The sequence below is a fragment of the Henckelia pumila genome, chromosome 1, assembly GCF_033568475.1.
Source record: "Henckelia pumila isolate YLH828 chromosome 1, ASM3356847v2, whole genome shotgun sequence".
NCBI classification, from domain to species: domain Eukaryota; kingdom Viridiplantae; phylum Streptophyta; class Magnoliopsida; order Lamiales; family Gesneriaceae; genus Henckelia; species Henckelia pumila.
In genome coordinates, this window is record NC_133120.1 from 83,161,314 (window position 1) to 83,187,771 (window position 26,458).

At 37.5% G+C, this 26,458-nt stretch overlaps 3 protein-coding genes across 3 annotated transcripts; all 3 read left to right on the plus strand.

Moving 5' to 3' along the window:
* The first annotated feature begins 345 nt into the window (after positions 1–345).
* On the plus strand, positions 346–2,397 carry LOC140875205 (peroxidase 21). The gene is made up of 5 exons (XM_073278807.1): positions 346–474; positions 657–805; positions 1,031–1,219; positions 1,364–1,529; positions 1,833–2,397. Exons 1-5 carry the CDS (start codon positions 393–395, stop codon positions 2,237–2,239), a joined length of 993 nt encoding a protein of 330 aa, XP_073134908.1. The 5' UTR covers positions 346–392; the 3' UTR covers positions 2,240–2,397.
* A 15,108-nt stretch (positions 2,398–17,505) lies between these two features.
* On the plus strand, positions 17,506–20,120 carry LOC140891670 (L-type lectin-domain containing receptor kinase VIII.1-like). The gene has a single exon (XM_073300272.1). It carries the CDS (start codon positions 17,769–17,771, stop codon positions 19,938–19,940), a length of 2,172 nt encoding a protein of 723 aa, XP_073156373.1. The 5' UTR covers positions 17,506–17,768; the 3' UTR covers positions 19,941–20,120.
* A 1,266-nt stretch (positions 20,121–21,386) lies between these two features.
* On the plus strand, positions 21,387–25,528 carry LOC140866659 (uncharacterized). Its single transcript, XM_073271694.1, has 3 exons — positions 21,387–24,129; positions 25,071–25,168; positions 25,361–25,528. The coding sequence occupies exons 1-3, from the start codon at positions 21,387–21,389 to the stop codon at positions 25,526–25,528; spliced, it is 3,009 nt and encodes a 1,002-aa protein (XP_073127795.1).
* The last annotated feature ends 930 nt before the right edge of the window (positions 25,529–26,458 follow it).

Sequence of the window (26,458 nt, forward strand, 5' to 3'; positions counted from 1 at the left end):
TACGCTAACTAAATAAACCATACTGTGCGATAAATTTGTTCAAAAATATGTTAGTAAAAGAAATCGAACCCCTAATTATTTATAGATCAAATACTCATTTACTTTATCAATTTAAACATCGATGAAGAAGACATAGACTGTTTTTTCCAACAAAAAAAATATACACAAGACATGGATTCATATGGTAGTGGTGGGGCATAAACTAAGGCTAGTTTGAAAATGTTTTTTTAAAAAAATAGCCGAAAGGTCAGACTAGGTGGCTTAGTGGAACAGCCTCCAACCCCACCAAAACAATGCCTATATATACACTTACATACACAACACACTTCTTCATTCAAATACACCATTATACATATATCATACTTTAATTACTCTGTATAAATTAAGCCAATATGGCCATCCATTGCAAATGTAACTTTGCTGCAACTTTCATCCTTTTCTTCTTACCGTTACTCTTCCAGCAGTTTTATTCTGGTAAATGTCTCCGTTTCTTATTTTATTCACATTAATTAATTAAATGATTAACATATATATACATCAATGACTTTCTTTTATACTACATTACCAATTTTTAAGCTTCATTTTTTTTAATGTTAGTTTGTAACTAATATATAGCACTAATTAATTAATATTTTGTATATCATTTTTAAAATAAGGCGAAAGCCAGCTGCAGTTGAATTACTACTCGGAGAGTTGCCCCAAGGCCGAAGAAATCATAAAGGAAGAAGTCACCAAATTATACCATAAGCATGGAAACACCGCTGTTTCCTGGATCAGAAATCTATTCCATGACTGCATGGTTAAGGTCATCATCCATTTATTCTACGTTAACTAATTAAAATTTCATTTGATTTTACGATTTCATTACTACCCGTATTCAAGATCCAACGGCCATAACGCGCATATTTGGTGTCGTGTTTGAATATGTGAACCTTATGACTTCTAATGTACAATCTGGCACGTACAAAGATATAACCTTAATTATATATATACATGGGTCGAGTTAACCGCTTGTTTTATATGCATGTAGTCGTGCGATGCGTCGCTGTTGTTGGACAATGCAAATGGCGTAGAATCGGAGAAGACATCATCAAGAAACTTTGGGATGAGGAATTTTAAGTACATCAAAACAATCAAGGATGCACTTGAAGCCCGATGCCCACTCACTGTTTCTTGTGCTGACATTGTGGCTCTTTCAGCCAGAGATGGTGCCGTTTTGGTAAGATTATATCAAGATATATATATGAAATAAATTAAATTTCTATATGAGGGTTTGAATTATTATTATTAGTTTTCCTATTTAAGTGAGTGTATGATCAAGGCCGTGACTTCTTTTTTGTTTTGGAATTATTGTATATTATAGTTGGGAGGGCCGCATGTTGAGATGAAGACAGGGAGAAAGGATAGCAAAGTAAGCTATGTGGAAGAAATTGAAAACTTTATCCCAAATCACAATGATACCATGTCTTTGGTTCTTTCAAGATTCCAATCAATTGGTGTTGACACCGAAGGAACCGTTGCTCTTTTAGGTAAACTTTTTTTTTTTTAATTTTTAAATGTTAGATGTACAATTTGTAATGTACATCTTAGTTAATTTACACCATTACTTAAAATTCCCTCATTTGCTTCATTAAATACAAAACTACTGATAATGATAAAAAAATAAATATCTAGTTGGTCAAGAAAATTTTGTAATTAATAAATAAGGTTTAAACCAAGGTGTACACTAAGATGTACATATAGCATTACTCTTAAAAAAACATACATCAATCAATAGTTAGATGTAATTTAGGCTGCATTTGGATGAGTATTTTAAAAAAATTCTTTGACAGGTGCACACTCGATAGGACGAGTTCATTGCGCAAACATCGTCCACCGGCTTTATCCAAACATCGACCCGACATTGGACCCGGACTATGCCGAGTACCTCAAAGGGCGATGCCCGTCTCCCAATCCTGATCCGAGGGCTGTGGAGTATGCAAGAAATGATCGCATAACCCCGATGATCCTCGATAATATGTACTACAAGAATGTTCTGAATCATAGAGGATTATTAGTCATTGATCAACAATTGGTTTCGGATCCTAATACGTATCCGTTCGTGGTGAAGATGGCGTCGGATAATGCCTATTTCCACGAGCATTTTTCAAGGGCTCTACTTGTTTTATCGGAAAATAATCCGATCACGGGGGATGAAGGAGAGATTAGAGCGGATTGTCGGTATGTTAAGCAAGCATAAATGAAACGTTTGGGTTTTATTTTTGGTCTTTTTCCATTACATGTCAAAAGGTTTATTAATGTTCTTGGGCCACTAATGAATGGTGATGGCCTTGTGTGTCGGGTGAAAGGTCCACTGTATTTTGGGACTTTAAATTAAATATATACACGTTTATACTACGTACTATTACTTTATGTGAATTACAGAGCTTTAGTTATTGCATTATATAAATATATTAATAATAATTAATGTTTATTTTTTTACTATTATAAGATGAATGATTATTATTATTTCGTCTTATGAATTATTTATTTTTTGTTAATTATTATAATAAAAAGATGTTATAAAATCACTTTAACATCTTATATTTAAACATGAAATCGTATAGATTGGTTTAAATAAGTTTAGATAAATACTTAGATAAACACTATATATCAGTTGAATAATTTGTGGTAGGGGCTTTTGATTGTTGACGTGGCCGACGTTTGTCAGCCCGGCCCTTATATTTCTTATAAAATTGTATTTTTATAGATTTTTTTTGGAAAAATGTCATTATAATTTGAATTTATTTCCAAGGTGGCCATATAAAACACAACATATTTATTGCAATTTTCTAGTTGGATATTTTAAAGAAAAATTCACTTAATTTTTCATGCCAACTCAATATCAGCTCATATTTATCATAATATCATTATAAACTTGTTTTTAGTGTGTGAGCCTCGATAGTTTATTTACACATTAACTAAAATTTTTGAAAAACAAACATGTTTACGGGGTTGAAAAATCTTGAAGTTCATGATACCTAGACTTCGTTTAGACATGTATTTATAAAATGTTTTTATAAAAATTATTTTTTAAAAGTTGTTTTAAGAATAAATATTTGTCAAGATAACTATTATATAAAAATATTTTAACATTTTAAAAGTAATGTCGTTTAATTTGTAATTAGTCAATGTGATTGGAATTTAATATAGGTAAACCTCATAAAATCATATTTATACGTGCTTTGATCCCTTATTTTTCTTTTCTCTATCCAATAATTAGTAAGATAATAAAAGAATGCGTGCGTGTTGATTTTCTTGCAAGTGACATGATAGCTGTGTTGCTGTTGACTGTCACCCACATGCCATCGGATGTGTCACATACTTTTCTTATTTTTATTTATTAAGTAGAAAATAATTGAATGCTACTGCGGATAAATGGATCATGATGGCTAGCCTTGGCATGTCCACTCCATTTTTTATTTTATTCCAATCCAAATTATGAATGAAACGTTATTTCCCTTTCCAACAACATTACTGAAACATCTAGACCTTCTTAAAACAATGAAACATTATTTCCCTTTCCAACAACATTACTGAAACATCTAAACCTTTTTAAAACTTAAATTCGGATTTTTTTTATTATAATAACAATACATATATGCTCATACATATATGTATCATATTTAAAACCAATTACTGCTACACGTAGCAATTAAAATACTACTTCTTAGTAATAACTTAAATAAAAATAAACAAATAAATAATTAAAAAGGGTTTCATGCATGAAACAAAAATAATAAATAATACATGTTTGAAACTCTCATATGGGGAAATAATAAAATAGAAATATGCAACTTGTTTTAAAAACTCAACGTCATAAAAATAAATGTATCTTAAAACATCATCTAAAAACTGCAACGGTCACGGGGCCACTGTTCCGTGAGCTCATACATCCTCACCACCGATAGGAGCTACATTAGTATCATCTGACTCACCTGCACCATATAAGCGTAGTGAGCCTAGGGGCTCAACATGTCTAAACTTGGATATCAAGGTTTAAACTAATGCATCACATAATCATACTAATACATATACATGATACATGAGCATGCATGAAAACATTTTTCATAACATAAATGCTGAATCATAAATCTTAAGCATAAACATCATCTTTCTTCATCATACATAACATAGTTGAGCATGGTATTTTTGAAACAGTCTGTGGTCCTATCCGTAAGTGTGACGCTTATCTGTGCCGACTGATCAGTCTCATGAACCAACGTACGTGGCGGTGATAAATCACCTCCTATGTTAGTAAACTACCTCATAAATCATATATCATATGGTGGATAACCGCCCTTATGTCACACTATTTTAATTTCCATCAAGAAAATATTTTTGTTCAACTCATACATAATCATAATCATATCATATAAAATTTCATGAATGCATGCACTGAAAATTTGTCTGTAATATATATTTAATTGATTTTTTCATAATAAATATACTTATACTTAAAATATAAACTTCATGCATAAAAATAATTAAATATATATTCCGAACTTAGTTATTTTTTATGGGTTGGTCCAGACTCTGGTCACTCACTCTAAGCCCATTAAACTTAAATAAGAGCCCAATTATCATATTTTATCCCAAATAACTTAACTAAACTTAACTGGACCTAAATAAAAATATTTAAACCCATTAACTTAAATAAACCCAATAAGACACTAGACTGGCCCAAAAATCCTCTGACTGACCCAAAAATTCCTACGGGCTCCCAAGCCCATAAAAATCATTGGGCTATATTAAATAAATTATTTAAAGCTCAAAATAAAATTATTTGGAAGCCCAAATAATTTTATTTCTAATTAATTGGCCCAAAAACCAATTAAAACCTTAAACACTTAAAAATTAAAAATACTCGAGCCCGGCCCACCTAACCCGGACCCAGACCGACCTGAACCGACCCAAAAATTACCAGACCCGATCCAGGCCCCAAGACCCGACCCGGACCTGCCCAAAACCCTAAACCTGTTTCCCTCTTGTTTCTTACTCTCGGCTGCGACCAGCTTTTGTTCATAGGCATTGGCCGCCCTACTCCGGCCACCAAATGGCCGGAGAACCACCACCTAAACCTAGAAGACTTCAAGACGTTTCCAGAAAGCTAAAAATCAGCCCAAACGGAGTCCTAACGAAGGAAAACGAACCAAAACAAAATCTGCCTAATTTCTGCTCGTGCGCTGCGCGCGACGCCGAACTTCCGGCCATTCGGCCGCCCAACTCCGACCATCACTGGCTAGAGAACTACCTGAGATAACTTCCTCTATGTCTTGGGATTGTAACCGATTTGGAATCACCCTCAAACCCGTCCTATACAGTGCACACGAACTATTCTCCCAAAACCGCTCAAACTGTGACCTTCTATGCAACCAGAAGATATTGTTTCGGTTCAGACTAACCTTGGCTCAAACCACTCAAACCACTCAACCCTAAGGCACCCTAGGACACCCCTTTACCGAGCCCCAGCCTCTGGACCATACCATGTTTGGCAAAAACGTTAGTCATGACCAATCAAGCAAGAACATGCATCAATACAAGGCATACATGCATAAACTCGAAATTTCCATGAAAAATCTGAAATAAAACACATCATGCAAGAGTAATAGCTTATATGGTGGCCAAATAAAAGTTTTAGACATGCCTTTTAATCTTTGAATGGAGATTGATGCGTTTACGAGACTCCGGGACGACGAACGGACCAAAAATCTACGAAGATCAAGCTTGGTCGGCTATGGCTATTGTGATATATGAAGAAAACGTGAAGAAGAGAATGGAGAGAAGGGTGGAGTCGGCTGATTGAGTTTAGGGTAGGGTAGGCTTTAGTTTTTTAAATTTTGATAATTATGATTAATTTAGGATAATAACTAATATAAATTAATGAGGTAGATAATATAACATAAATATAAGATTTTAAACTTTTAAAAATACCTACTAATCTGATATATAATAATAAATCCCGAAATATAATATTAAAGGATTTTTAAAGATTAATAAAAGTCATTAAAATGACTTATTTTGGCCAAAAATTAATTCTTAAATAAATATATAAGTAAATACTAAAATTTTCTTGACAAAATACCTTAAAATATTATTTTAAGGCTCATAAAACTCATAAAATATTTTTGGCTAAGAATTTTGGTATCTCGTCAGTCCGCGGTCCCGTCTACGCGATCAAAATATTAAATTCCTTAAAAATCTAGAATTTCCATAATTATGGGTTAAATGCTAAAATAAATTAAATCATGCATATAAATCACATAATATCACATAAATATATTTAACCCTTAATTAAAAATTAATTTCTCTTAATTATGCATGCGAATTTACGTTTTAAAATTTTCGGGTGTTACAATTCTCCCCCTCTTAAATTGAATTTCGTCCTCGAAATTAAAGTATTTACTCGAATAACTCCGGGTAGCGAGTCCTCATGTCTGCCTCGGTCTCCCAAGTGGCTTCCTTCTCCGAATGATTCTGCCACTGGACTTTGACCATCGGTATGACCCGCGTCCTCAATCTCCGCTCCTCTCTGGCTAGGATCTGAACAGGCCTCAAATCAAATACTAGATCCGATGCTAACAGCAAAGGCTCGTAATCTAGTACATGCACCGGATTCGAGACGTATCTCCGAAGCATGGATACATGGAAGACGTTGTGCACTGCTGCAAGTCCTGGTGGCAAAGCCAAACGGTAGGCCAACGTGCCAACTCTCTCCAAGATCTCAAAAGACCCAATATACCTCGGATTCAGCTTACCTCTTTGACCAAATCTCATCGCCCCTTTCATAGGTGATATCTTCAGAAACACATGATCGCCAACAGCAAATTCGAGATCCCGTCGTTGAGTATCAGCATAACTCTTCTGACGACTCTGAGCAGTCCTCATACGATTCCGAATCTGAATCACAATGTCTACAGTCTGCTGTACAATCTCGGGATCAAGTAGAATCCTCTCGCCAACCTCATCCTAATGCACAGAGATCTGCATCTCCTCCCGTAGAGAGCTGCATAAGAAGTCATACCTATAGATGCCTGAAAGCCGTTGTTATAGTTAAACTCCACAACGGCAATCTAGTCTCCCAAGAGCCCTGAAAGTCGATGACACAAGCTCTCAGTAGATCCTCAAGAACCTGGATCACTCTCTCAGACTGACCATCTGTCTGGGGATGGAACGTTGTACTGAATAATAATCTAGTCCCCAATGCTGTATGCAAACTCTTTCAGAAAGAAGATGTAAATCTCGGATCCCTATCTGATACTATCGACACTGGTATGACATGCAGTCTAACAATCTCCTTGATATAAAGCTCTGCATACTGTGTCAACGAGTAAGTAGTCCTTACCGGCAAGAAATGAGCTGACTTGGTGAGTCTATCCACGATCACCCATCTAGTTCCTAAGTTTCAGTATCCCAAAAGTCATGCTTCTGCTGCGTACTCTGATAAACAAAATATTAACTTTATTAATCATTTTTTCCTAAACACAACAATCACACTATGCCAAAACTTGACTGATTTTATATGCTTATACACTCTACTTATCAATTCTCCAACATTCATGAGCCGAACTTTTGTTCCCAAGTTTACTTATTAAAGCATATGATTACAATATCAACATCAATAAATTCAACTTTTAAAGCTTATCTACACTCTAGCCTTCTATAACAAGTTAAACATCTTTCAGTCGAACATCTGCCATTCATCACAATTTTCTTCAACTTATCCATTTACCAATACACTTTCAACTATCGAACGCTTGAAAATCTTAAATCTCGAGTGCTATAAATCCATGAAACCCAAAAAGTGAATTTAGTGTCAAACGTCATGCACAACATAAATTCTCCTAACGTCAGGAATATGCTTAAAATATATGAATTCTAATTCTGTGGTTAGTTTAGGCTTAAGGCACTTAGATTTTCCTATTGGAGGAGTGAAATTCCCCGAATAGTATTTACATGTCATCGTCTCTAAATAGCATAATAATATAACATTCAATAGTTAATTCCATATCATTTCCTAGTTGCCTCTATTTATAGTCCATGGAATTTGAACTCCTCAAAATCTAAATACTAAGTCAATTACCTAATAAACTGAATAATCCGCTCACAAGTAATACATGTTGGTCCCATGTACAGTCAAAACACAACCAGTACCTTTTTGCTCATGCATCCCAAAAATCTTGGTGGAAACACTCCTATAACATGACCCAATAATTCAAATTTATACAACCCAAGGATATTGAAAGAACATCAATACAAATACTTATACAAAATTAATCCCAACGTAAAATGAAAGTATCGAGATAACAATTATAATATCAAATTATTACACTGACTCGTGATTATTCCAAGTGTTTCAAATACCCATACGTGCGTAGAACCAACAACACAACTTCACAAACTACTCAACTCTTAACAAAAGAAATCACTCCAAAAATATATATTCATATATATCGTCAACTCTTAGGCCATATCTAAAGCTTATATTATACTTGACATCGAAACCAAAATTTATAACAATTGTATTATGCCACATCTGACCGATTACACAAACCTATAAAAATTTACACCTTCATCATTCGATCATCACAACATCTATAAGTCAGGCTGACAAGTTCCAAAACCTATTTATTTAAATGTAGTGACTTGAACGTCAAACCCAATACAACTTACTTGGTAACACCAACCATGCGACCCTTAAGTATTATAAAAGATTATCCAATTCTTTATCAAACTAACTCCACAATTATTCTTATTCTCAAAGATTCAAGAACCTAATACAAAACATATTTATCATCAATTTATACCTCATATAATTAAGAGTACAAACTTAAAACCACAAACCATCAAACTATAACTTTATGGTACAAGTGTCATCTCCAAGAAAATAATGACTTCTTCGTCAAAGGAAAAACCTTAATAGTTAAATGAATGACAATACGGTATCTGTGAACCCAACTAGCATAATTTGACACATGTGAACTTAATTCCCAAAAATATATACTAGACTCTATAAAGTAATATTTTAAATTCACCAAAGAAGAAAATGATACAACCCTCGATTAATCATTCTTGCGAGGAATCCTACTCTTGCCTCAAGCAATAATTTTATTGCTATCACAAAAACTTAATGTCTCGTATCGAAATTTACCTTAATTGTTCTATTTATCTCTACACCTTCATAAAAAAAAAATTCTTGATAGGCCCGCTACCTCTTACCATCACCAACCCAATAATTTACCAATGAAATCATTCTAACTTAAAATCAATAAGTTACTACAAAAAAAATTCAAGTGACAACCTAAATATCAAACTTAGTTTCAACAAAATAAAACCAAATTCCCAAATTCAAAATTCCTTGAGGTCAACCTGTAGCGACCCTTACCTGGATCACCTACTAAACAGAACTTAGGCATGCAATTAACTTAATTAAACAGATATCAGAATAAAACTGCGGAAACCAATAACATTATATAATCCCAAGTAAAGGAATCTGTAATTATACAATAATATACAACCAAATCGAATAGCTGTATAAACCCAAACAACAGTAATAAAACCTAGACGAAGCTCCAGCTGGCCAACCACTGACTAGCCCCTCCTGGATCCACCCTCCTCGTCCAATCGCAACCCTGCCCCATGGAATAGGGTGTCCAGAAAATACAGAGTACGAGACGTGAGCATTAAACGCTCAGTGCGAGAGTATGAGTATACATGCATGCAAAGTGAACTCCCTATAGACTCGAGGTCAAGGATCAGATAACAGAGACAGACCGGGCCCTGGTATGTAGCACGCTGTGCCGTCGCTTCAGGAGGTGGCTCCCATATCGAGATAACCGTGGAAACGCCGGACCCAAATCGATGGAAGTTCATCCACTAACAGGATAGGGTACAACCCTACTAACAGACATCTCGAAGGAGATACAGCAAGATGGAAATGAATGCAGCATAATATCATGACATATAAATCATGCAGTCATATAATACATGCATACTCAGTCAGGATATCTCGAACAGTACTTTCGTACCTCAAAACAGTGAAAGCTCTACCAACTCTAGGTCCACGCCTATAGTCTGCTCTACACTGCCAAATGATACTACTATCATTAAAGTGCTCTAAAAGCCTTAACTAAGCTATTGCATACTCCTAAATATTTATAGGGAGCAAAAGCTATACCTTCGTCCGTCGTTAGCCCTTTGATGTCGATGCCTCCAGAACTTGGGCACGACTCCGCTACGACTACCGAACGCCTCTCCGACCTCCGGACCAAGCCTAAGAAGACTAGAACAACTCGAATATGACTAGAAATAGAGAGGAAATCCGGAATTGGCAAGGAGAAATGAAGCCTCGGCCTTCTATTTATAGACAACGATCGGAGCCTCCGATCCTCGATCGGAACGTCCGAACTTCGATCGGAACGTCCGATCCTGCCATCGGAGCTTCCGAAGATCCTGATCTGCCACGTGTCAAAATATCACTTGTTGACTCCAGATAGGGGTGATCGGAGCCTCCGGTCCTGATCGGAGCTTCCGATCCAACCACATGTCATGCCTGACGTAATATCATCGATGCATCCGATCCTCATCGGAGCTTCCGATCCCGATCGGAGCTTCCGATCGTCCCTTCGGAGCTTCCGATCCGTCCAATCCCCAATTTATTTAATTAGCATTAATCCTTTAATTACTCAATTAGGGCACGGGCTACTACACAACCTGTCGTATAACATGTCTTGGGGCATACTGCATCACCACATATTCTTCACGTAAATCGCAATGCATAACTAAGTATTTTAAAACTTTGATAACATGAAATCTTAAATCATTACATATGCTCCTTATAGATCATAAGAAAAACAATTTAAAACTTACAGACCGATAGTGAGATTTCTGAGCTTCACGTGGCAGATGGGCACCCTCCAAGGACCGTGCTTTGATATCAATTGAAATATCTAGACCTTCTTAAAACTTAAATGCAGAATTTTTTTTTTTTATAATAACAATACATATATGCCCATACATATATGTATCATATTTAAAACCAATTACTGCTACACGTAGCAATTAAAATACTAATTCTTAGTAATAACTTAAATAAAAATAAATAAATAAATAATTAAAAAGGGTTTCATGCATGAAACAAAAATAATAAAATAATACATGTTTGAAACTCTCATATGGAAAAATAATAAAATAAAAATATGCAACTTGTTTTAAAAACTCAACGTCATAAAAATAAATGTATCTTAAAACATCATCTAAAAACTGCAACGGTCACGGGGCCATTGTTCCGTGAGCTCATACATCCTCACCACCGGTAGGAGCTACATAAGTATCATCCGACTCACCTGCACCATATAAGCGTAGTGAGCCTAGGGGCTCAAAATGTCTAAACTTGGATATCAAAGTTTAAACTAATGCATCACATAATCATACTAATACATATACATGATACATGAGCATGCATGGAAACATTTTTCATAACATAAATGCTGAATCATAAATCTTAAGCATAAACATCATCTTTCTTCATCATACATAACATAGTTGAGCATGGTATTTTTGAAACAGTCTATGGTCCTATCCGTAAGTGTGACGCTTATCTGTGCCGACTGATCAGTCTCATGAACCAACGTACGTGGCGGTGATAAATCACCTCCTATGGTAGTAAACTACCTCATAAATCATATATCATATGGTGGATAACCACCCTTATGTCACACTACTTCAATTTTCATCAAGAAAATTTTTTTGCTCAACTCATACATAATCATAATCATATCATATAATATTTCATGAATGCATGCACTGAAAATTTGTCCGTAATATATATTTAATTGATTTTTTTATAATAAATATACTTATACTTAAAATACAAACTTCATGCATAAAAATAATTAAATATATATTTCGGACTTAGTTATTTTTTATGGGTTGGTCCAGACTGCTGGTCACTCACTCTAAGCCCATTAAACTTAAATAAGAGCCCAATTATCATATTTTAGCCCAAATAACTTAACTAAACTAAACTGGGCCTAAATAAAAATATTTAAGCTCATTAACTTAAATAAACCCAATAAGACACTAGACTGGCCCAAAAATCCTCTGACTGACCCAAAAATTCCCATGGGCTCTCAAGCCCATAAAAATCATTGGGCTAACTTAAATAAATTATTTAAAGCTCAAAATAAAATTATTTGGAAGCCCAAATAATTTTACTTCTAATTAATTGACCCAAAAACCAATTAAAACCTTAAACACTTAAAAATTAAAAATACTCGAGCCCGGCCCACCTAACCCGGACCCGAACCGACCTGAACTGACCCAAAAATTACCAGACCCGATCCAGGCCCCAAGACCCGACCCGGACCTGCCCAAAACCCTAAACTCGTTTCCCTCTTGTTCCTTACTCTCGGCTGCGACCAGCTTCTGTTCAGAGGCATCGGCCGCCCTACTCTGGCCACCAAATGGCCGGAGCACCACCACCTACACCTAGAAGACTTCAAGAAGTTTCCAGAAAGCTAAAAATCAGCCCAAACGGAGTCCTAACGAAGGAAAACGAACCAAAACAAAATCTGTCTAATTTCTGCTCGCGCGCTGCGCGCAACGCCGGACTTCCGGCCATTCGGCCGCCCAACTCCGACCATCACTGTAACGCCCGAAAATTCGTCACGTAAATCCGCATGAATAACTAGGAGATTTAATAATTTAAAAATAATGTGAAAATGTGTTGAATTATTTTTATGAGTTAGTATGTGAATTATGTGATTTATTTGCATGCTTTAAATATTGTTTCGGCATTTAAATTTATATGATACGATTTATGAATTTATTTGAGAAAAATTATTTTATGATCGCGTAGGCGGGACAGTGGACGGACGAGATGTTGTTTTCATCCAAAATATTTTATGAGATTTTTAGTAGCCTTAAAATATTATTTTAAGGTATTATTTCAAGAAAATTATAGTGTTTTTTTATATATATATATATTTATAGGTCCATTTTTACCCAAGATAAGTCATTTTAATGACTTTTATTAAGCTTTAAAAATCTCATTAATTATAATTTCGGGATTTAAGGTTAAATATCAAATTTATATTGTATTTAAGAGTTTTAAAATTCTATATGTTTAGAGTATATATTTATCTTAATTATCTATTTATTTATTAAACCCAGATTATCTTTTTAAAAAAAAGATTTACCCTATCTCACGCTTAAACTCTCTAAGCCGCCTCCCTCATCCTTCTTCCCTATCTCTCATGTTCTATGTCAGAGAACACAACACACACGATTTTTCTTGAGGTTTTTCGGCAAGGAATTTTCAAGCCGTTCGTCCTGGCGAGCCCGATACGCGTCAATTTCTTCGTTTTGTCCAAATCTTCAACAAGGCACGTCTCGAATCCGTTCTTGGCCACCATTTAAATCATATACACTGATTTTTACTATGAATGATTTGTTAATGCATGTGTTTTCAGAATTTAAGGATATTATTCATGATTCATACATGTAACCATGTTTTTGATGCATAAGGCTCATGTTGACGAGTTTTCTGACCACGGATTGATCGGGACTGCTGCACCTTTGTTAGGGGGTCGATCTAGGGTCCCTTGGGGTCAGGTTTGGTGGGTGGAAAGGGTCTGAAGTGGCTTGAATCAGGAATGAAAGCCGCTGGTATAGGGCTGTGCGCGCAGGATGAGCAGTTTTGGGAGATTGGCTCGTTCTCGGTCCACAGGGCGTGTTTTAGGGTGATTCCAGTTGGGTTAGAACCGCAAGACAAATTGAAAGGTAGAAAAGGTGGTTCTCCGGCCGGTGGTGTCCGGAGTGGGGCTGCCGAACGGCCGAAAGTCCGGCATCGCGCGCAGCACGCAAGCAAAATTAGGCAGATTTTGTTTTGGTTCGTTCTCCTTCGTTAGGACTCCGTTTGGGCTGGTTTTTGGCTTTCTGGAAACGTCTTAAAGTCTTCTAGGTGTATGTGGAGTTGCTCAGGCAAGGAGTGGGCGGAGCCGGCCGGCATCAGGCCATGAAGGTCTGCTGCTCACGACCGAGGGCATGGTAAGGAGGGGCTGTTCGGGTTTTAGGGTTTAGGGCAGTCCGGGTCGGGTCTTTGGGGTCCGGGTTGGGTTTTTGGGTCATGGGTCAAGTTATTTGGGTCCGGGTCTGGGTTATACTAGTTGGGCTCGGGTATTTTTAATTTTTAAATAATTATTAGTTTAAGTGGTTTTTAGGCCAATTAGTTAGATAGAAAATTATTTGGGCCTCCAAATAATTTTATTTTGGGCTTTAAATAATTTATTTAAGTTAGCCCAATGATTTTTATGGGCTTTGGAGTCCATGAGAATTTTTGGGCCAGTTTGTGAATTTTTGAGCCAGTCTAGGAATTTTTGACTTTAAGTCTATTTGTCAGCAGCTCGAACAAGTCCATGGAAAATAAAAAGGGTCCGTAAATATATATTTAATTCATGCATGTATTTTATTAGTTATATAAGTATGATTTTTAAGAAAATAAATTAAATATATATTTACAGGCAAAATTTTCATGAAATAAAAAAATAATGAGAATTTTTAAGTTCATGCATCATGTAAGAATTTTTATGATAAATTTAATTAAATGCATGTTAAGAAAAATATATTTTATGGAAGTTGAAGTGAAGGTGGAAAGTGATGTGGTTGGAGGCCGGGATACCTGGGCCCGGTGACCTTCCTAATGATGTATAAGTATGATGAGCTTATGGATCCAGCTGAGAGGGCTGGTGAAGTGGCAGCACAGAGGTGGAAACCACATCGCCGCGTATGTTGGTTTTTAGATTGATCAATCGCTTAGTATGATGCCACCGACATGGATACGACCTGTTGAGAACTAAGAAATCATGATAAGTTATTTTATGAGATTTATTAAGTATGATGATACATGTTTAGCATTATGATAAATAAGTATAATTATTTTATTTCATGTTTATATGTATATAATTTTAAGATCATGCACGTATATTTATATTCACGTATTTTATATGATTTGTGCTTGTGTGGTTTCATTTTGTTATATAAGGATAGAACGTGCTGAGCCTCTAGGCTCACTAGATTTAAATGGTGCAGGTGAGTGGAATGTTAATGAAGTTAATGTGTTCCCAACTGGCGGCGATGGCGTATGAGTATCCAGGCGGCTAGATCCCGTGACCATAGCTATATCACGATATTTATGTTGAGATATAAAATATGTATTTCCGCACATGTTTTATTATTTTGGATTGTTAGTATATGCATGGATTTTAGATTTAAGTATTTATTTTCTAAGTTTTCATGGATTTTTGTGAAAGAGATATTATTTAGGAATTTTATTATGGAAATTTTTATAAATGATTATTTAGTAATTAATGTTAGGTATTTAGTTGCATGCTTGTACTTTTATTATTATTTATGTTTATCGTGTAGATGTATATTAAATTAAGAAAAATTATTTTTAAGTATGATGTATATATATATGTATTGCATATATATTTTTATATTCATTATTTTATAGTTAGAGAGTTTTTTTTTAAAAAAATTCCAGTAAGAGTTCTAGGATGTTTCAATCACTAGCTAGAGAATTACCTGAGATAATTTCCTCTATGTCTTGGGGTTCTAACCCAATTGGAAGCACCCTCAAACCCGTCCTATACAGTGCACACGAACCATTCTCCCAAAACCGCTCAAACTGTGACCTTCTATGCAACCAGAAGATATTGTTTCGGTTCAGACCAACCTTGGCTCAAACCACTCGAACCACTCGACCCTAAGGCACCCTAGGACACCCCTTGACCGAGCCCCAGCCTCTGGACCATACCATGCTTGGCAAAAACGTGAGTCATGTCCAATCAAGCAAGAACATGCATCAATACAAGGCATACATGCATAAACTCGAAATTTCCATGAAAAATCTGAAATAAAACACATCATGCAAGAGTAATAGCTTATATGATGGCCAAATAAAAGTTTTAGACATGCCTTTTAATCTTTGAATGGAGATTGATGCGTTTACGAGACTCCGGGACGACGAACGGACCAAAAATCTACGAAGATCAAGCTTGGTCGGCTATGGCGATTGTGAAATCTGAAGAAAACGTGAAGAAGAGAATGGAGAGAAGGATGGAGTCGGCTGATTGAGTTTAGGGTAGGGTAGGCTTTAGTTTTTTAAATTTTGATAATTAGGATTAATTTAGGATAATAACTAATATAAATTAACGAGGTAGATAATATAACATAAATATAAGATTTTAAACTTTTAAAAATACCTACTAATCTGATATATAATAATAAATCCCGAAATATAATATTAAAGGATTTTTAAAGATCAATAAAAGTTAATAAAATGACTTATTTTGGTCAAAAATCAATTATTAAATAAATATATAAGTAAATACTAAAATTTTCTTGACAAAATACCTTAAAATATTATTTTAAGGCTCATAAAACTCATAAAATATTTTTGGCTAAGAATTTTGGTATCTCGTCCGTCCGCGGTCCCGTCTACGCGATCAAAATATTAAATTCCTTAAAAATCTAGAATTTTCATAATTATGGGTTAAATGCTAAAATAAATTAAAACATGCATATAAATCACATAATATCACATAAATATATTTAACCCTTAATTAAAAAATTAATTTCTTCTAATTATGCATGCGGATTTACGTTTTAAAATTTTCGGGCATTACAATTACAGTTTGGATTTTCTTTTCTCTCAAATATGGTCATTGGGAATTGGGATTAAGAAAGTAAGAAAGAGTGCATAGCTCGTTTCCCAAAATGTTAGAATAATTGTAGCACATGAAGATGCGTACAGGAATTGAGAACCAATTGGGAGTTAGATTATAAGTATAAGTTAATTTAATCGAGTTGAATAATGTTTAAATTTTAATTTGAATTCGGCTCCATATATATATATTCAAGTTCGAGCTGATTTGAGTTCGATAATTTCAAATATTTTGGCTCAAGCTCGGCTCAAAATGAAGTTCGAGTTCTGCTCGAAATATTCAAACATATTCGTAAACTTTTGCTCGGATACTATTGTTCGAAAAGCTCGAAATGTTCAAAAAAGTTCGAAATGTATATATATTTATTATATACATGTTCGAACATGTTTGAATTTAGTTCGAGTTCGATAAGTTCGAATACAAATCAAATATTTATCAAATATGCTCGAAAAATTCATGAATGTTCGATTCGATTGCATTCCTAACTAAGTTAGATTCCAAATTATTAATATGAAGTCTATATATTTTAAATCCTTCCAACTAATACAACTTAATATTATCATTTGAGGTAGAAAAAAATCTTTTATAATATTTTTTAAAACATTGTATGGAGTGGATGTAAATGGGATGTATTTTGGTGGAACCCAAAAGTATAAGTACCTCGGAATCTACGGAGCTTATAAGAATTTACATGTTTTTTCCACGACAAGGCCATATTCGGGCCTGGGAAAATGTTACCGTTGGAATCGGGCACGTGGCATCCACATGTCATCTTCTATCCTTTCTTTGGATTCCCTTTTCTCCCACCTTCTTCCACACTGACGCACTATTCCTTTGTTTCTTTCCTTTTTACATTCTTGAGTTTCCGAAAGATCTCCGTCTTTATTGCTTCTTTGATTCAATTCTCTCCTTGTTATTATTCTCTAATCTTCTCTGCTTCTTCGACTAATTTACTAGGGAGGCCGAGGATTTTTTTTGATGGGGTTGTCCTGAAATCCAGCCATGTCGCTTCTCTCGTGTAGGTTTTGTTCCATTGTTGCCAAGATTTTGCTTTTGTCGCTGTTTCTAGCCGGGAATTCGTTCTCCGACACGGTATTCGACTTCGGTACGCTGACTCTGACCAGCTTGAAGTTCCTCGGAGACGCGCATTTGAGCAATGGGAGCGTGAGGCTCACTCGAGATCTCACCGTTCCCAACTCCGGCGCGGGGAAAGTGTTGTACGCCAAGCCCGTCAAATTCCGTCGTCCCGGAACTCAGAACCCGGCGAGCTTTTCCTCTTTCTTTTCTTTCTCCGTTACAAATCTGAACCCGTCATCCATCGGCGGTGGCTTGGCTTTCGTCATTTCGCCTGACGATCAGTACGTGGGGGATTCCGGCGGGTATCTCGGTGTCACGGACCGGAAGAACACCCTGAACGGCGTCGTGGCGGTGGAATTCGACACCCTGATGGATATTCAATTCAAGGACATCAACGGGAATCACGTGGGTCTGGATTTGAACTCTATGATTTCGACACAGGCTAGTGATTTGGAATTAATCGGCGTCGATCTCAAGAGCGGCGATCTGGTCAACTCGTGGGTCGAGTATTCCGGGACAACCAGGACGATCAATGTGTACGTATCGTATTCAAACATGAAGCCTAAAGAACCGATCATATCCACCATTTTTGATCTAAACGAGTACATACTTAATGATTTCATGTTCGTTGGGTTTTCTGGGTCGACCCAGGGGAGCACAGAGATCCACTGCATTGAGTGGTGGAGTTTCAGTTCTTTTTTCGACGACGATACAGGTTACAACTCGGTGTTTCCGACTGGGAGATCGCCCCCGCCGCCGGCTAATTTAATGAACCCAACGGCTGACACGGTCAAACCGCCGCCACCTTCTTTGGCGCCTGTGGAATCAGACCATAATGACACGACAGCGATACAAGAAAAGGAAAATAATAATGGGAAATGCCACAACCAGCTATGTAAGGACGGGCCAGGGGCAGTCGTCGGAGTTGTCACCGCCGGGGCATTCTTCCTGGTATTTTGTGCCGCAGCATCGATATGGGTTTATTCCAAGAAAACCAAGGGTGTCAAAACACCCGAGACATTGGCTTCGGATGTGATCAAAATGCCGAGGGAATTTAGCTACAAGGAGCTAAAACTTGCTACCAAAGGGTTCGATTCTAATAAGGTCATCGGACATGGTGCATTTGGGACGGTTTACAGAGGTATATTGCCTGCCACGGGTGACATTGTGGCGGTCAAGAGATGTAGCCACGCCGGACAGGGGAAGGCCGAGTTTTTATCCGAGTTGTCGATCATTGGCACGCTTAGGCATAGAAATCTTGTTAGGCTTCAAGGTTGGTGCCACGAGAAGGGTGAAATTTTGTTGGTTTATGACTTGATGGCCAATGGTAGTCTGGACAAGGCATTGTTTGAGTCGAGAATGGTTTTACCTTGGCCTTATAGGCATAAGATTTTACTCGGTGTGGCTTCGGCTTTGGCCTATTTGCACCAAGAATGTGAGAATCAGGTGATTCATAGGGATATCAAGGCCAGCAACATCATGTTGGATGAAGGGTTCAATGCAAGATTAGGAGACTTTGGGTTGGCTAGGCAGATTGAGCATGACAAGTCTCCGGATGCAACCGTGGCTGCCGGCACAATGGGATACTTGGCTCCCGAGTACTTGTTAACTGGCAGAGCAACCGAGAAAACCGACGTTTTTAGCTATGGGGCGGTCGTCCTGGAGGTGGCAAGTGGGCGGAGGCCTATTGAGAAAGAGGTTATAGGGGTAGGGAAAGTTGGGGTGAGCAGTAATCTGGTGGAATGGGTGTGGAGTTTGCACAGAGAAGGAAGGTTGATGGTGGCATTAGATCCAAGGCTTGGGAACGAGTACAACGAGGAGGAGATGGGACGAGTGCTAATGATCGGGCTCGCTTGTTCGCACCCGGACCCGATGGCTCGACCAACAATGAGGGTTGTGGTTCAAATGCTGGTGGGTGAAGCTGAGGTCCCAATTGTACCAAGAACTAAGCCAACTTTGAGTTTTAGCACATCCCACCTTTTGATGACCTTGCAAGATAGCGTGACTGATTTGAATGAGATAATCACCATTTCCACGTCCTCATCTGAGTCTAGTTTCACCGGCGGTGGAAGCAGTCACGGGCTCGACTTGTTGTGAACCTTGATAAACTCCGTGTTATGTAGATTGGATTCGATTTCGGCTACGTCTATTCATTAACTTATATACATTTATTAACTAAAACTATATGTATCTAACATTGTTGACTTCATTTTTAGCCTAATGTACTATGTTATGATATTTGAAGGTTCGAGTGTTCCATCTTGTCCAGCTATTAGGCCACGAAAGAAGAAACTAAGTGAAATAAATGGAAGTGAATTTCTTGCATAGGGTTTGATTTTTTTTGGGGTTTGTAGGTTGGTTGATGGTTGCTTTCACAAATCAAAACACTACTTTTGACAAAAGCGAACAAAAAAGCTTTTTAGTTATTGTAAAGTGCAAGTGATATGATTGAGAGAAGAAAGGTATAATAATATCTTTGTGAAGAATTTCTTGCACCAATTATTTGATCAATTAAATAATAGAAAGGACCACTGATTTTTAACCCGACCTCAGTTGTTTGAACTGTTCTTCGTGCCTTACGGCATATATTCTGTCTGGAATATTTATTTATATTGGGCTGTGCTATAGTCTTGAAAAAAATTAACTTTTTTTTTTCTTTAAAATACAAGTACAAATTTGATTTAGATTACAAAATAAATGTCCACATTACAGATGTTCAATTTTTTTAGAATACAAAAACAATCTTAATTTAAATTCTACAGATAATAAGTAATCGTTCGTATTACATACAAGACTTTTTTTTAAGAGTATTAGTATAATTATAATCTAGATTACAAAGATATATAGTAATAATTACCCGCACTACAAACGAGATTTAATCAACGTGAACTCGAGACTTATTTATTTTGCACAATAAATAAAGCTTCTGTTATCCCGAGAAAATATTTCAACCCGAGCCCGTTTATAATGGGTCTGCTAGATATGACCAGGACTGGTATTTATGGGCCGACCAGGGCTGGGCCTAGTATGCCGTACGCATCTTTTTTATAATTCGAGTGAAACTCTGATACATGTGAGATAAGTATGGATTTCTCAAATATTCATAAGATAGAGATAAACTTAAGAAGGGTCCAATGGATGAAGAGTCCTAGTCCAGGATATGTTATAATTCTACTAGGTAACTTATTCTATTTTCTCCTATAAATACAGGTATTGTTATGGTTTTATTTATTATTCATTACTTACTCTTCATTATTCATCACACATTACTCTCACTTTTACATTCACGCACTCATATCTCTCAGTTTTCGCATTAATCATACCCTCTGCCTTCAAGACACTGACTTAGGCATCGGAGGGGTCACGCCGAAAACACCTTCGGCGTCCCTTTGACCTAGCTGTTGCTTGTGCAGTTTCGCCACACCCGACCCGACCTACTTTCTAAAGGATTTGGAGGATCCATTCTACCAGACCGAACCCGAGGTAAAATTCCGACATCATCAATTGGCGCCGTCTGTGGAAATTTGAAGAAAAAGAGTTTCGATGGCTAATCAGAATGGAAATCACCCAAATTTAGAGGAGTTAGTAACTCAGGCTGTTCAGAGGGCTTTGGCGGAAAGGGATGAGGCCAATCCTCCGCACCTCGATCATAATGCCCACCTCGAGGAGATCAAAAAGTTGAAGGAGGAGATGGAGCAGTTAAGGAAGAAGCAGGTCGGGTACCTAGCTACCACAACCAGAAACATTCCTTTTACTCAGGAGATATTGGACGCCGACTTCCCCAAGCAGTTCAAATTGCCTCATGTTGGAGAATATGATGGCAAGGGAGATCCTGAAGACCATTTAGCGCGCTTCGAGAATGCAGCTCTGTTGCATAAATACTCTGATCAGATTAAGTGTCGGGCTTTTCTTACTACTCTCATAGGACCAGCCCAGCAATGGTTCAATATGTTACGCTTCGGAGAGATCAAGGAATTCAAGGATTTTAGCAAATCCTTCATGCACCACTTCGCCAGTAGCAAAAAGCATCCTACCACTACTTTCAGTCTCTTCGCAATTAAGCAAAGGGAGCATGAAAATTTGAGGGCATATATCCGCAGGTTTAGTGCTTTGGCTCTTGAGGTACCCACTGCGACACCAGATCTGCTTATCAGTGCCTTCATGCAAGGGCTGGATACAAAAGATTTTCTCAAATCCCTAATAAAAAGACCAGCGAAAACATACGAGGAACTACTCGCCCGAGCGGAGAAATATGTCAACATGGAAGAAATACAGGTTTCTAGAGCTGCTGTGAAGAGGGAACGACCAAAAAGTCCAAAGGGTAATAGGGTTCCTAATCATAATTCGGGAATGGGACAGCCATTCCGGCCCATTTTGTTGGGAGAGTTCACTTCTCTCACCCCTTTACGCATGAACAAAGTACGAGCTTTACAAATTTGTGACGATCGTAAACTCACGCAGAGGCCTCCCTGGGCTGAGAAGGGACCTCGTAATAGGGAATCAGATAAATATTGTCACTTTCACAATGAGTATGGGCATACGACAGAGGACTGTCGTCAATTAGATCAAGAAATTGAAAGAATAATACAGCAACACTCTGAATTAAAAAACATATTGACTCGGCAGGAAAGGTATCGCCCGAACAAGGGACAGGGAGGAAGGTCAAGACAAAGAGCCAGGACTGCTCCTCCCCATGAAGATTTCAACCAACCCAATCAAGAACAACCCAATGATGACCGAGCTCATCAGAGACCAGCCCCGCCCGCTCGAGGAATTATCAACATGATTTCTGGAGGTCCTACTGATGGTGATTCTAACCGAGCTAGGAAGACTAGCAGCAGAAAGTTAATGAGTATGGAGATTGACAATCAGATTGTCCATACTGGCCCGACCCTCTCTTTTGGACCGGAAGATATGAAAGGGGTGGCTAGCAACCATAATGACACACTAGTAATAAGAGCTATGATCGCAAATTATGATGTAGCCCGGATATTTGTGAATTCAGGCATCTCTGTCAACGTTCTATTTCAGGAAGCAATAAGTCAAATGGATTTGGGGCAGTACAAGATAGAACCAGTCGTAACATCACTTTTTGGTTTCACAGGTCATGCCATCCGACCTGTGGGGTTAGTACATTTACCCTTAACTCTGGGTAAAAGCAGCCTCCGCAAAACCAGGATTGTGAGTTTCATTATTGTTGACGCTCCGTCTGCCTACAATGCCATACTAGGCAGACCTGCCATGACCACTTTCATGGCTGTGGCATCAGCCCTGCATCAGAAAATAAAATTCCCGGTGGGAAATGAGGTTGGTGAGGTAGAAGGGGACCAAATCATAGCTCGCAAATGTTATGTAGAGGAAGTCAGAATAGAGCAAAAGGTTGCCAGGACTGATAATGTTGGCAGACCTGGACTTTCTGTGATGGAAAAAGTCAACTTGATAGAGGACACATCTGTCACCACTGAAGAAGAAATTGAGGAAATCATGATATCACCTCCCTCTGGGGTGGTGAAAATTGCTCACACCCTTGAAACACGGTTGAAGCAATCGCTACTGGAATGCTTGGAAAAAAATAAGGATGTCTTTGCATGGTCGGTTTCCGACCTGACAGGGGTACATCGGGAAGTGGCAGAGCACAAACTCAATATAATAAAGAGTTGTCGTCCTATTATCCAAAAGAAACGGCACTTCGGTCCCGAAAAGGATGCGGTTATAAAGGAACAAGTGGACGAATTACTCAGAGCGGGACACATTGAAGAAATCTACTTCCCGACCTGGTTGTCCAATATAGTGCAGGTGCCAAAGTCCTCAGGCAAATGGCGCATGTGCGTGGATTTTTGGGATCTAAACAAGGCTTTTCCCAAGGACTGTTATCCGTTACCCAGAATTGATCAACTTGTCGATTCGACAGCAGGACACGAGCTGCTCTGCTTCTTGGACGCCTATCAAGGATATCATCAAATCCCATTAGCCAGAGAGGACAAGGATAAAGTAAGTTTTGTGACGTCAACAGGAACATATTGTTACGTAGTTATGCCATTTGGGCTCAAAAATGCTGGGGCTACATATCAAAGGCTGATGGATAAAGTATTCGAGCAACAAATTGGGAAGAATATCGAAGTCTATGTAGATGATATTCTGGTCAAGACCCGAACTACGGACCAGTTTATTACCGACTTAACTCAAACCTTTCAGACCCTGAAGCGCTACCAGCTTAAGCTAAACCCTAACAAGTGTACTTTCGGAGTCCGAGCTGGAAAGTTTTTGGGTTATATTGTAACACCCGGTATTTTAAATACGTAAATCCGCATGCATAATTAGGATATTTAATTATTTAAATTTGTGATTTATGGGTTAAATAATTATGTGAATTATTTGTGCATGATTTAATTTATTTTTTAAGCATTTAACCCATAATTAGTGATTTTACGATTTTTAGTATTTTAATTGTTTTGATCGCGGAGACGGGACCGTGGACGGACGAGATGACAACTTTCTAGCCAATTTATTCCATGAGCATTTTTAGAGCCCAAAAATATTATTTTGAGTTTTATTACCTCAAAATTTTTAGTATTTAATTTTATATAATTTTAGGAGTCCATTTTTATCCAAATTTAGCCATTTTAATGACTTTTAATTATTTTTAAAATTCCCTTAAATTGTAATTTCGGGATTTTAAATTGAGTTATCAGATTTTAACTTTTATTTGAAAGTTTAAGTTGTATATTTTTATATTTAAAACCTTTTATCTATATTTAATTAACCTATATTTTAATTAAAACAAAAACAAAACCTAATCTACCCAAACCCCACGTTAATTCCATCAGCCGCCACCCCACCCCATATTCATCATCTTCTTCGGCTAGCAGCCTCCACGAAGAACACCATAGCTTGATTTTGAAGCTTCCAAGTCGGTTGTCATCGCCCCGTCGTCCCGGAATCGTTCTACGCACTCCTTTCTCTTCAAACTATGGTGCAAGGCATGATTCTTTCTCTATTTTTCGTGCCATATCAGTTATTATGCATGTGTGTGTGTAGGCATCAAACTTTTCATTGAAATTTTCAGTAAAACAAATCGGATTTCTGGGAGGTATGCACATGGTTCTTTGATTTCATTAACATACTCACGTTTTTATGATTATGGGCGTGCATGGCTGCTGGTCCACAGTTCAGAGGGGTCTTAGGGTCCCTAGGCTGGGTTTGGTTGGATGGTTAAGGCTGGAACAGGGCTGGAGTCGAGCTGCATCAGTTCTGGGTCCAAGGGTGCTCAGGTTCAGGGTTCTGAGGAAAAGACTTCGTTCTCCTTCTCCAGGCCACTATTTTGGGTGAGGCCTGAAGGGTTTGAACCATCTAGATGTTGATTAGGATTGAGAAGTGGTTTCACGGAAAAATATGGCCGGAGTAGGAAGAACGATCGAAAGTCCCGGCGCTGCTCAGGTCTGCGTGCAAGTCTAGGATAGGCTGACTTGCAGAGGTCCGTTCTCCTTCGTTATGCCATCATTTTGGCTGGTTTTTAGCTTTTTGGAAACGTCTTTGAGTGCACTACGTTCATGAGGTGGTTTCATGGCCAAATGTTTCTGGAGCAGATGGCACGAATGAATCTCGTGGAACTGCTCAAACTGTTGGCCGAGAAAGGGGTAGGGAGAGGAGGTTTTGGGCTAGTTTCGCGTCTGGGCCGGGTCTGAGTGGTCCGAGTCGGGTCAGTAGGGTAGTGGGTCGGGTTAAGTTGGTCCGGGTCCGGGTTGGTGGGCCGGGCTCGAGTCTTTTTAATTTTAAAGTATTTTATGATTTAATTGGTTTTTGGGCCATTTAATTTGAAATAAAATATTTTGGGTTCCATTTAATTACTTTGGGTTAAATTTAAGTATTTGGGCTTAATTAATTTAATTAAGTGAGCCCACTAATTTTTATGGGCTTTAGGGCCCATGGAAGTCATTGGGCCAGTCTTTGGGCTTTCGGGCCCATTGGGCCAGATTAAGTTGTTTTTGGGCCTAAAATGTTTTAATGGGCTTTAATTATTTAATTGGGCTTAGAATAATTTTTATTGGGCTTAAGTATGTTATTGGGCCAGTCTCAGTGTTAATGGGCTAGATTTAAGTAAATGGGCTTGGGTGTTAGGGCCAGCAGTCCAGTACAATCCATGAGAAATTTGCATGTGTCCTGAATATATATTTAATTATTTTATGCATGGGAGTTATTTTAATATTTATATGTTAGTATGAAATTAAATTAAATATATATGAAGGACACACATTTTAATTAAGTACATGCATTCATGAAATAATTTTATGTACGATTAAATGTTTAAGGTTGAGCAATAAGAAAATATTTTATGTTGGAAGTTGAAGTAGTGTGACAATTTGAGATTTGAGGGGGATTCTCGTCCCCATATGTGAACTATTGAAGGGCAATTTACTGCCAATTTAAGAGATGATTCGTCACCGCCACGTACGTTGGTTTCCACGCTGATCAGTATTTAATGTATGATTTAAGGTTACACTACGGATACAACCATGCGATGTTAGAAAATTACTTTGCTCAACAATAGATATGTATTATGATATTTGAGTAATTTAAGTTAAGTTATGGTATGATATTTTGAAGCATGCTCATTC

What these genes read in the sequence shown, in the direction of transcription:
- LOC140875205 (XM_073278807.1), top strand. Translation starts at nt 393, where the DNA reads ATGGCCATCCATTGCAAATGTAACTTTGCTGCAACTTTCATCCTTTTC. An exon ending in CCAGAGATGGTGCCGTTTTG is followed by an intron (nt 1,220 to 1,363) that starts GTAAGATTATAT and finishes TGTATATTATAG; the next exon opens with TTGGGAGGGCCGCATGTTGA. An exon ending in AGGAACCGTTGCTCTTTTAG is followed by an intron (nt 1,530 to 1,832) that starts GTAAACTTTTTT and finishes ATTCTTTGACAG; the next exon opens with GTGCACACTCGATAGGACGA.
- LOC140891670 (XM_073300272.1), top strand. Translation starts at nt 17,769, where the DNA reads ATGTCGCTTCTCTCGTGTAGGTTTTGTTCCATTGTTGCCAAGATTTTG.
- LOC140866659 (XM_073271694.1), top strand. Translation starts at nt 21,387, where the DNA reads ATGGCTAATCAGAATGGAAATCACCCAAATTTAGAGGAGTTAGTAACT. An exon ending in GGGTTATATTGTAACACCCG is followed by an intron (nt 24,130 to 25,070) that starts GTATTTTAAATA and finishes AGGCTGGAACAG; the next exon opens with GGCTGGAGTCGAGCTGCATC. An exon ending in TCTCCAGGCCACTATTTTGG is followed by an intron (nt 25,169 to 25,360) that starts GTGAGGCCTGAA and finishes GCTGGTTTTTAG; the next exon opens with CTTTTTGGAAACGTCTTTGA.